The sequence below is a fragment of the Rhagoletis pomonella genome, unplaced genomic scaffold (genome assembly GCF_013731165.1).
Source record: "Rhagoletis pomonella isolate Grant_MI unplaced genomic scaffold, Rhpom_1.0 Rhpom_scaffold_00017, whole genome shotgun sequence".
NCBI lineage: Eukaryota > Metazoa > Arthropoda > Insecta > Diptera > Tephritidae > Rhagoletis > Rhagoletis pomonella.
Genome location: NW_023458571.1, coordinates 173,319 through 186,008, shown reverse-complemented (window position 1 = coordinate 186,008; position 12,690 = coordinate 173,319). Strand labels below are relative to the sequence as shown.

General features: G+C 34.8%; 1 protein-coding gene across 1 annotated transcript; it reads left to right on the top strand.

The window, feature by feature from the left end:
• The first annotated feature begins 4,754 nt into the window (after nt 1-4,754).
• Nucleotides 4,755-5,457, top strand: LOC118749479 (protein ALP1-like). Its single transcript, XM_036484275.1, has 2 exons — nt 4,755-4,933; nt 4,997-5,457. Exons 1-2 carry the CDS (start codon nt 4,885-4,887, stop codon nt 5,455-5,457), a joined length of 510 nt encoding a protein of 169 aa, XP_036340168.1. The 5' UTR covers nt 4,755-4,884.
• The last annotated feature ends 7,233 nt before the right edge of the window (nt 5,458-12,690 follow it).

Below are 12,690 nucleotides of genomic sequence, written 5' to 3'. Positions count from 1 at the left end.
ATATAAAGTATATCTTCCATACCTCTGATTGTTTAGATGCGATTTTTTATATAAGTATGTAACTCCTCTATCGATGTATGCAGATGTATTCAAAATAAGTAATCTGTCAAACTAAAATTTGCAGATGTTCATGAAAGGTATGAAGCCTTCGGCATAGCCGAAGACAGCGCTGCTCTTACTTGTTAATAATTGTTTTTCCAACATCATTAAAGTTTCTGCAGGAGTTACTCAGGGAAGCCACCTTGGTCCGATTATGTTCCTGATATTCATTAATGATATTTCTTGTATAATAAAACATTCAAAAGTTTTAATGTATGCCGATAATGTGAAACTTTTTAAAACATTGTCCTCTATCGAAAAAAGGGTAGTTGGTGTAATGCGAACTATATGCCACTAAACCTTAAAAAATTTTAAGTTATGTGTTTCTCTCGAAGGACAGTTCAACCAGATTATTAAATTTCAAATTATAATCGGGAGCAGGTATCCAATTTTGTCGATATTGGTATGACAATGGATTCCAAACTCAATTTCAACCTTCATATTAATGTTACAGTCAATAAAGACAAAGGGATTAGTTAATTAACTAATTAATTAATAATTTATCTCGATTATTTTGGCTGTTACAAACAACCGTTATGTGAACAAAGTTAATATACCCTTGTGCACAAGTGCACTCGTGCATAAAACTATTCTTTATTTGATTGTTGAAGAAGTTGTGACCGCGGGAGATCGGGCTACTCTGCACTTTGAAGACAACAGCAAAAACAACGTTCTTCAAGAATTCAAAAAGAAAGTAACCAGATTCGTCCAAGTTCTGTTGTAATTCACAATTAAATAGCGCAATAAAATAATAACAGTGCCCATTGTGTTGTGTGGGCAACACTGATTTTGGTGCGGTAAATGTTAAAGCTGTTTTTGATAGACTTTTTCGTGCTGACTACGAATCCGTTAAACTATATTCACATTACAGCATAAATTACTTTGTTTCGATCAAATTACTTCACATAAACCAAGTTATTAACATTTTCTTTCATAATTTCTATAGCACGTGTACGTACGAGTGTGTGGTTTGTACTTCACACCTTTAGGCATTTCCTCAACAGTGGGGGTTAAGATAAATGAAAAATCTTCTTTTTTCTTTATTTTGTTCCTGATTTATGATAAATTATCTCATTTCTATTCAATTTATTGACAGATTTTACAATGCGAAATTTCTTGATTTCAGCATGATACGCTTATAAATTACAAATGAGTCGTAGATTAGGATAATGTAAATATGCTTTACCGTCGAAACAGAATTGCAGCGTATGACGCAAAGACGCACGTCGCAAATACGTATATGCGTTGTCACAATACGAAAATACTATTACTATAATAAATATATTACTATTAAGCACACAATTGGAACGTAACGTAACAGCGTAAGAAAAACTTAAATTTTATTCGAATGTCAACGGTTGTGTGAAAGTGAACGACTTGAATTGTTGCAATGAATTCTAGACTATTAAAAGTTTATCAGATATTACAAATTCATAGTATCTGTCGTGTATACTTTGTATGAGGCTTAAGGCATTGGCCAATGTAGGCTTGCTTCACTTCGAAAACTGTCAAACAGTTTTTGAACTCTACTAAAATGTACCCTACAAGAATTGTGTGATGGAAACTAACACATTCTCATTTATCTTACTAACACATTTGCAAATTTTGCGTTAGTTAAAAAGAGACCATTAAATAAGGCCACAAGTTGGAGGAAGACGGAAGATCACATGTACACAAATATTTACATCAGATTTTTCATACTGCCCTTTAGAATTTGATAGAAACTTGTAGGTAGCCAGTGACAGAAATCTCTATCAGTCTTGCCACTCAAATGATTTGTCAAATGATAGTCACTGTTCTTGCAGGGTATGAAAGGTGGCCAAATGGCAGCTTGACTTCAATTGCTTGAAGCGCTTCAAAGTTTCAAATAGCCGAAATCTCTATTTGACAACGCTTTGCAGGCTTTTGACAATGAGATATGTTGTCGTGATAAATGAATTCAAGCAAATTGCTAAAGGCTTTTTTAAACTTGTTAAACGTTGTTTAACTAAAAAAGCTGCAAGGATGTACATATATACATATGTACTTGTAAATAAATGTCTTAATTTAAAAAAGTATTGCCGAAAAATGTTAGTAATTCAATGTTAAATAAAAGTGATTCTTCTCTTTCCATATTTGTATTAAACGTATGTATATGCTATACATACGGTGACCATCCGTTCTGTTTTTTGCAGGACCGTACTGTTATTTAAATGTCTGTCCTGCGTAGTTTTTCAAAACAGAAAACCCCCAAAATGTACTGATTTTTTCCAAGTGTCCTGCTTTTGTCCCGCATTTTCTTCGATATTTTATAATTAACTTTTCCTTATAGAAATAAAAGCAGTGTCGATAACTAATTGATAACTACATAAGGGTAAGCTGGTTTTGAAGGTTGAACTAGTCAATGCGTTCTAAATATTGTACGGTTATGGACAATGGATGACGAGAAATTGAAGACCAGCATCAAATATATCGATAACACTGTTCTACAAATTTTGTGGTATTCGCTTAAGAAAAAAAAATAGTTTCCAAGCCAACTTTCCTTTGAAACAAGCGCTTTCGTAATTTTTTTGAAAAACGTGTTTTTGGTACATTTCGAACCTATTCGTCAATATCTCATGAAAAAATTATCCAATCAACATAAGCGACCTACCGTCCTCTTACAAAAATATATTACTTTGCCGATTTCGATGTAAATTGTTAGTGTTACAAGTGACCAAAATCGAAAAATTGAAATTTCAATAATTTTCTTTTTACAGTAAATGACAATCTGATGAGAAATGTAGATGTTACGGAACACAATCTGCACAAAAAATATATATTTTTGCAAAGAGCCCATCAATACCTTTCGAACTGTTGGTCGTTTCATGAGATATTGAGGAATAACTGAAAAAGTACAAAAAATACGGTTTTCGAACAAACCTCGAAAACACTTCTTTGAAACCATGGGTAATTTTTCGTGTTCAACGACCCAAAAATTGCCTAAAAAATTTACTTTACAGAAGTTCATATTTCGTGTAAAGTAATATGTAATCTGCCTTATTATAATTTTGTAAATATTCATTACTAAAAGATTAATACCAATGAAGCAAATGTGATTTATGTTTAAAGTTTAAAATTGGATTAATAATTAAGAAAAATACACTCTTCGTTATAATAATTAGTAGGTACAGTTTTCCTTTTGTTTGTTTAATATTCATTAACTTTTCATAAAAATATAGCATATTCTACGTCTACATCCCCTGCGCATTTTCTTCCATATAAATATTTTGTCAAGCATACTTTGTATGGTAGAAAATCAAAAGAAGGGTGCGCTATTACATTTTTTGAAAAATTGTCCTGCATTTTCAAAATATATTTATGGTCACCGTAGCTATACAAGCCGTGCTATAAGCAATAATAACTACTCATCAATAGTTTCGTGAAAAATCGCCTTTATGAGTTAAGAGTTTTTTATATGTAAATGAGCTAGTATAATTTTTTCATTATTATCTTTTCCTTGAAATCAAAAAAAAATAATTCACATTAATTTCAAAATAAATCAGAAAATATTAGGAGCTAAGATGATGTTTTTATTATTTTTTATTATTAATTAATTTTATTATTAATTCATGTTGTATTTTGAAGGAAATTCTTAATGTTAATGGAACAGACTTTGATTTCGCAGCCACACAGCTGATTGCTTTGACAGCGTTCCAAGCTACATTTGGCCAAACAAGCTTTTAAAGTAAATTAAAGCAAAATGAAGTCAGTAAGGCCAGCAAAGCAAGCCTACATTGAGCCAGCACCTTTACACTTACGCTGCACAACGTTTATGGAGACGATGGTGGGTTCGTCCTTTGAACATTCAGAGAAATCAGCTGGGGTTTTTTGAAACAAGCCTTTCTCAAATGAAAATTTCTAACCAAGAGAATTTTTTTAAAGCGACGAGGATGACTGTGGAAAAGTTTAATACATTGCTAGTGTTGTTGACGGAAAAACTCCAACGATATTCAAGACGAGGGCCAACCGCACCAGAAACTCGTTTGGGATTGACCTTGCTGTAAGTACATATCGCACACCGTTTTCAAAAGAGTCACAACTCAAAATAATACGTTCGTCAGAAAATGCGAAAAACTATTTCGTAGCACATGCTTATCATATGGGCAAGGGCGACTTTACCTTAAGTTTTTTTTAACAAATTATAACAAAGCTTTGCTCCAGCTTTTGCTGAAAGGTAAATAAAAGCTCTGTGTACATTTTTAGCGTATAATTTCGAAAATGCCAAATTCGGGTTGTGACTCTTTTGAAGACGGTGTGCGATATACAGTTATGAAAATATATTAAATATTCTTGTCGAGTTACAGTGCCTAAATATCTATTTTTACGAAAATCTCAGGTACTTATCACAGGGTTGTGATCCCCAATTTTTAGCTTGGTCGCATAAAATGGGAGCTTAAACAGTCCGGCAAGTCGTTTACCATACATGTGAAGCAATTTGGAGCGGACTACATGATAATTATGTTGCCAAGCCGAATGTAACAGAATTAAGAAACATTGCCGACAGGTTTGTTTTCTTCTTATTCCTTATGAAATGCCTAATTTTGTATAAATTCTAAGGTTTTACGCAAAAACAGGAATGCCTCATTGCCTGGGCGCATTTGACGGCAAACATGTTAATATTGTACGCCCAATTAACAGTGGCTCTTTGTTTTTTAACTACAAAAAAACCTTTAGCATAGTCCTACTCGCCACTTGTGATTCTAACTACACATTTACTGATGTGGATGCGATGGTGGTATTTTATCGAAAAGTGCCTTTGGGAAAATGATTTTAAGGGCAGAACTTGACATACCGTCACAAGATTATCTTCCAGGTAATGTCGAATTTTGTTCCGTTTCTAAGTATGCATAATCCACTCAAATTCTTTATATTGCAGGATCTAACATAAATTCCCCATATTTCTTTGTTGGTGACAGTGCGTTTCCACTAAAACCGAATTTAATGCGACCATATCCTGGCAGAAATGTGTCCACCCTAAAAGCTAATTTTAATTACAAGCTCTCTGCTGCGCGATTACTTATTGAAAATGCATTCGGCATTTTATCAAACAGATGGAGGGTTCTACATAAGCCCATTCATGCCGCGCCCAAGAATGTAGATAAAATAATTTTAGCAACAATTGTGTTACAAAACTATCTTATGCTGGATAGAGACCCCAACTATTTTAACGAGAATTTAGTCGATCATGAAGTAAACGGAAGTTTAATTCCAGGTACTTGGAGGGACACAGACACTTCAATGAACTCTGTCAAAATAGGGCAAATAAATTGCTCATCTGAGGAAGCATTTAACCTTAGGGAAACTATTGCTAACTATTTTACTGCAACTAATAACTGAACATACACAAACTACTTGCAATTCTAATAAATCGAACTGAAAGTAAATGATTTTTTTTTTAATTTTATATCAATACTCTTGAAACATATGAAAATAGTTAAGGTATGCGTAAATAATAAGTTTTGTTCCAGTGTGGACATTTTTGTATAGTACATATGTATGCATTAAATGCAGTATTGCAAATCGACATTTGCTTCAACTTATCTTACATACACGCAGTATTGTGCAAAACTCAATCAACAAAAAGCACTTTGTTTTTTCTACTACAATAATTATTCATTTATTTGATTGTTTTATCTTTATAAAAATGTTGTTCATTCTATAAAACATACCATATAAATCAAATTTTAAAACTTTGTACATAATTCACAAAATTGCCAAAAATTTCAAAAAATGTTTTATAAAGATAAAACAATCAAATAAACGAATAATTATTGTAGCAGAAAAAGTAGAAAGTAGAAAGTAGTTTTTGTTGCTTGAGTTTTGCACAATACTGCGGGTATGTAAGATAAGTTGGAGCAAACGTCGATTTGCAAGGCTGCCTGTTATACAGTGTATAATAAACATAGACTGAACTACATTTTTATAAAAAAATAATCAAATAAATAAATAAAAATTTGTGGCAGAAAAAAATTAAAGTGCTTTTCATTGCTTAGGCTTTGCACACTACTGTTCTTTTTGTTTACAGAAATCAGAAATAAAAAATGTTTATATGAATGAAAACTATATTTTGGGGGCCCACAAGGTACCATAAAAGTCATAGCATGCATTTTCCCACTGCTAAAAAAATTTGGATTAAAGTATTCTAAATACCTATTTACCTGTTTAAAGTTTACGACATACAACAGTACGACACTTACGATGCTGTTGTGAACACACCAGTTAGCTAATAAACCATTAAAATGATTGGAAAATGTTGTTAATTTAGATGATGGCAAAGCTATATTAAATTTAAAGAAAAGATTTTTATTCTGGCCTAATGCAAGGGAAAGATGGGGAATTGTGTCAGAAACTAAGGAAGAAATGCCGGGATGTGTAGGATACATCGACGGCTCGGAAATTAAATTATCTGAGGCGCCAGTAAAGAAATCATGAACAGTTCTTTTCACGCAAACGTCAATACGCCCTTAAGGTACAAGCAGTGTGCAATTACAAATTGCGGATAAGACAAATAACAATAGGTTACCCGGGCAGAGTTCATGACGCAAAAATTTTTCATAACTCTCCACTAGAAAAATATCCGGAACGCTTCTTGTCACCACTTAAGTGGCTCGCTGGGGACAGCGCTTGCCCAGTTAAACCCTTTTTGTTAACACCTTTTAGACAAAATAGCATCGAACATACCAAAGAGGATAGAGATCTTTACAACAAACATTTTTCCAAATATCGGGTCCGTATTGAAAATTGCTTCGGTATTTTGAAGGAAAAATTCAGCAGTCTAAAGGAACTTAAATTTAGAATGCTGAATAATAAAAATAAGGCGGAATGCAACGACCGGATTATGGTTTGCTGCATTTTACATAACGTTTTGATAAGCATACATGACGAAAATAGCAGTGAAATATTAACGGCAGATATTAATTTACCACCAGAATGCAACACAAGAACTAGTTTACTTAATTTTATACAAAACCAAATCCACTTTTGAAGTTTTCATGGTAATGGGCCCTATCGCGAATTTCACATGAACTATATTTTTATACAAAAATATTGAAAATAAATTAGAATAAAAAAACTATGCATATATTGCGAAAAATTCCCTGTGCTAATACTCTTGTTCGTCACTGTACATATGTATGTATCTACAAATTGAATGTGTACAATTTAAATTAATTTACATACTTAACTCAGTTTAATTCTTCAAAGTTTGTGTAATTTCTTTTTTTTTTTGATGCCAATGTTGGGCACCTTTGTGTTTTTAAATTTCCCAAAGTATTCATCTGAGGTCTACCGAAAAATATTGTTCAACATTTCGCAAACGTTCTTCTAAAGAGAATTGACTCCAAATAAAAATATTTACTTCCCAGCAAAAGCTTGAACAATATTTTTAACTTTGTTTTTTGAAAAATTTGTTTAATCCACTTTTGAAGAACGTGTTCGATATGTACATATGTATATACATATCGTCGTTTAAAGTGCAAAACCGCGTATCAACAAAATGCAAAACCGCGTATCAGCAAAAATGCAAAACCGCGTAATTGAACTTGTAGAAGTTATTTTCCAGAGCGTAAAACACTCATATTTCAAAATGGTTCTCTTTTTATAAAGCAATCGCATTTCTGGCTAGTATATTTCAGGACGAATGGATAAGGATTGAGCAAAGAGCTTGTGTGAGCAAATCCAATTTTTGGCAGCCAATGTCAGTTACGCGGTTTTGCAGAATTACGATACGTGGTTTTGTACTTTAAACGACGATATATACATATACCTCAGAAAACAGGATGAGATATAAGCTTCTTCCATAAAAAACGTTGTGTACAAAATGTGTGCATATGTATTTATACATATACATTCATACATATCTATTTATATTTGTAATTTGTACTTTTGTTTTATAAAAAATAATGAAATGATATAAAGAACGCTGTACGTCCCAGAAGACAGCAAACAAACTAATAAACAAATATTCACTGTACGTAAGCACTAAAATACGTTTAGTGTACATATATGTACATACACGCATACATACTACATGTCATCGCTAAAAAAAGGATTAAGTTGAAACATTGTCGAATTTATAACAATGGCATAAGCTGAGATACTTCGATGAATTTCCAACTAAACACTCTAAACCAAAATAACGATTATAAAAAACACACACATTCGATAATTCAACATGGTAGGGATGATATGTGTACATATGTATGTACCTACACACATATGTAGGAAGTACTTGGTGACGGGTGGAGTACCACAGGGCTCCGTACTTGGGCCACTACTTTGGATTGTCCTCTATGATGGAATTCTGAGACTGCCGCTGCCAAGGGAGGTACAAATTATCGGATACGCCGATGATATAGCAATAACAGTAGTGGCCAAAGACCTCTACCAAGTTGAGAACATCTGCAACAGCACGGCGCAGCAAATAAAGAACTGGCTCGCTGCAACGAATCTCCAACTCGCAGGGCAAAAAACCGAAGCGGTGGTGATCACAAGCCGAAAAAAGATGGAGAGCGTTACGCTCAACATCGATGGACATAGCATCAAAACACAGCAGTCGCTGAAATACCTGGGTGTCATGATAGACTCGAGATTAAGCTACAAGGTGCACATTGATAAAGCTTGTGAAAAAGCGGCAAGAGTGACCACGGCTCTAACAAGACTAATGGCTAACATCGGCGGACCGAGTCAAAACAGACGAGCGCTTCTAGCAAAAGTGAGCCAGTCCACACTAATGTATGCAGCACCCATCTGGGGACCCGCGTTGCAGCGCAAGACTTACGCGAAGGCGGCAAAGTCGGTGTACCGACTAAATAGCATCAGGGTGACTAGCGCCTTCCGTACTGTGTCACACGAGGCGGTCGGAGTCTTAGCGGGCATCATGCCCCCAGAAATAATGGCCATGGAGCTAAAAAGAGTCTTCGATAAGTCCCGAAACTTAGGCAGGTGCCTGACAATCGAAGAGCGAAAACAAGAGAGGGATGCAAGTCTAAATGAATGGCAAAGACACTGGGATGTGACGACAAAAGGGAGGTGGACGCACAGGCTGATCAATAACATAAAAGCGTGGGTGGAGAGGAAACACGGAGAGACCGACTTCTACGTGACACAGTTGCTGACGGGGCACGGCTGCTTTCGAGAATACCTGTTCAAATATGGGCATGATGACGGGACAGAGTGCTCATTCTGCGGTAGCGGCGACGAAAACGTACTACACGTATTTTTCCACTGCCGAAAATACGAGGCAGATCGCACAGACATAGAGCAGCTGATAAAGGAGAGCATGACGCCTGACAATATCGTGGGGCACATGATAAACTCAAAAGCGGTGTGGAGCAGAATTAAGGCGTGGTCCGCAATAGTCCTCCAGGAGCTAAGAGCGAAAGAACGACAGCGCAGTAGCGAAAAGAGAAGACTGAACGAGAGATAAGCCAGAAAGGCGTGTGTGAAGAGCCAATTGGCAAAGCTACGCCTTGCGACGTAATACCTAACGGCGGTCCCGCAAGGCGAAACACAAGGCTTCAGACGTCGGAGTTAAGGGTTTAGTACGTAGGCGCGCTGTCTCGCAAGTCCTGAATTATGTGATAACATAGTCTGGGCGTGGTCCCGAATGAGGTGCACCCTTAGCGGACAGGATGACGAATCGTGCATAACATCTTTGGAAGATTCCCCCTCCGTTGAAAAAAAAAAAAACACACATATGTATGTATGTATGTAGGTGAGTAGTTCTTTCTTATTTATATTTTCGGTTAAGCTCCTCCACTGCCAGTCTCTCCATCATTTCTAGCTCCATAATTTTTAGCCTATCATTACTCTTCATCTCCTTTTCTCTTGATTCCATTTCTTTTTCCTTCAATGCTAATTCGTTTCTTATAAGCTTTTATTTAACTTGGTCATCCCGCGCAAATCGCGGAAATTTCCAATCGATTTTAAACTGACTTCCCGACAAGTTGGAGACTTGAAATTTTCAGCATAGTTCCAATCACGATGACAATGCAATTTGAAATATAAATGAATTCCCCATATGGTGCAGGGGTCTTGATTCAAAGGCGGTCAAAAAATAGTACGATTTTTGGCTAACAGAGCGTAATTTGCCAAAGATCGTAAGACCACTATAAAATTGTTAAAGCTGCCAGCGCGCCGCGGCGGTAGTGTAGCAAAGCTATTTGTGGCAAATTCAACCTAGTCTAGATATGAACCTCGTTGTAGGCATCATATTAAGGAGATCCAATTAGAAGACTCCAGATGTCGCCCCGCGAGAAGAAGTTAAATATTGCGCCTAAATATTTGCATTGCTACAGCGGAAATGGACGACACGCCATTTCTTTAAACCAGAGTTGCTCACTCCATAAGCACTTGTAGCACATTTGTTTTTGTTTTCCCCTGAAGTATAGGCACATATACAAATTTTCACTTTAAATATAAAAAAAAAATGTATCGCCCTCCCATATGCCCTGACATATAGGCTGCGTTTCTTTATACATTCCGGATAACCCAATTTCGCAGCCGGAATAAACAGAATGTGTTTGAAATATACGTCAACATATCATCAGGAACGTTCTAAAGAATAAATAAACAAAAAAGTTTATTCCAAACGTTCAGAATGAATAAAGAAATGCAGCCATAAATACAATGCAAATGAAAGTGCCTGAGTTTCATATGGAAGGGCAAAGGAAACGCCCTCGCATATGAAGCTAAGGCACTCCAGTAAAATGTACAAATTTACACAAGCAATTATAGAATGAAAAAATAATACAAAATATATCAGCACTGAAAAAAATTTATATTATAAATGGATTTAACATTCGTATTTACTGAAAGTGAAAACGAAATTTATTGAAAAAAATACATGGCGTTCATTAAAGTATGGAAGCGCGACATCTTTTTTGAAATTTTGAGTGCGAAGCGTACCTAGTGTATGTTGTGCTTTGTAATTATTAAACGAATGGCGAAATATTACTTGCAAAGCCATTTTGTAACTTGCAATCAAAACTTTTTGGAAATTTTCAAAGGGGATATAGAAAATGATTGATTTCCAATCTAAATCCAATGCAGATGCCTGGGAGCATCACACCGCGTAACATTGATAGGATTGCAGATATTCTTCCAACGTCGGATTGCAGAAAAAATAATTTTCGCGACTTTGATGGAAAATGCCAATAAATGTGCGGCAACCTTCGCGCAAAAAAATAAAATTATAAATTAATGTTGGAGAAACTCTTAACTCCTGTCCACCCTTGATTTAAGGCGCCCTCCTTAAATTGTATAGCATATTGCTTCAATGGTGCTATCATTTATTAACGCTTTAAAATGGGACTTTTATATGCGAGGAGTATCCCAATGATACGAATGAAAATGTAAAATTTGAGCTTGCAATATGTTGTAAATATGTCCAAGGATTCCTCCCACTAAATTTTGGGACTTTTCAGTCACTAGGTCGCTATCATTTCCTAACTGTATTTTTCACAAATATGTATGTAAAGATTCCCATTGCTAAGAATTTTCATTCACTAATCGTACAATAAAAATAAACTTGTACTTTTTAGCTTCATTTAAATTACAAAAAAAAATCTCAGTGTACACATAAACTTTTTAGATGTATTGTGATTTCACTTCAATATAAAAATTTTGAGCAGCACTGCTTTAAACAAAATTACCCACCAAACAATTTGTGTTGCCAGCAATAAGAAAATGTGTCGCCCTCGGAAACAAATTTATTGCCGGTAATATTGCCATCGAATCGATTTCCTATTACCGGTCGCTTTAAAACGTCCGCCGAAGGCAACTCGCCTGGGCGAGTCGTTTTCTTATTACCTGAATAAGTCCTTTTCTTATCGCTTCAGGCGATATTTGGAATAATTTTATTCTTTTTAATACTTCATTTATTTTTTTGTATACCAAATTGCAACTTACAATCGGAATTAATTCATTTTCTCCCTGTGAGGCTTCCTATTTTTTCAATCTTGTCCTTGGGCATAATTTAGTTGCTTTTGGCCAATACTATTGACGCCATATTCATAAGTTTCGGAATTTTTGAGAACTTTTTTATTCAAAATTGACATGAATGAAGTGATGTTGCCGATTTGTCACCACAGCAATAAATCGGTGAGCCGCCAATTTGTTGCCATTGACGATTGTTGCCTAATTCTCATGTTTTGCATGGTGGGTAACTGCTCCTATATGTACATATGTATGTTTATACAAAACGTAAGCAACATTTTGCTTGCCAAGTCTTCTGTTATCTTTCATTGCAAGTTGAATTATTTTAATATCTATTGCAAAATTTTGTTCATAAAATAAAATAACACTTTCATAAATGGACTAGAAATTATAAAATAATATAATGTAAAAAAAATATTTTTTAAAAACAAGCTCTTATTTAATCTGTACAATCAAAGGAATAAAATGAAGTAGTGTAACAAGAGATCTTTTAGCAAGAAAATTTTGTCAAAACTGCACTAAAATGAATAAAATAAAATAAGTTAAGGTCTCGTTAAAGTTACTAAAAGCCATTTAGTGAAAGGAGTTATTCAAACTCTAATGAAAATTACTAACAATTTGTACTAATTTACT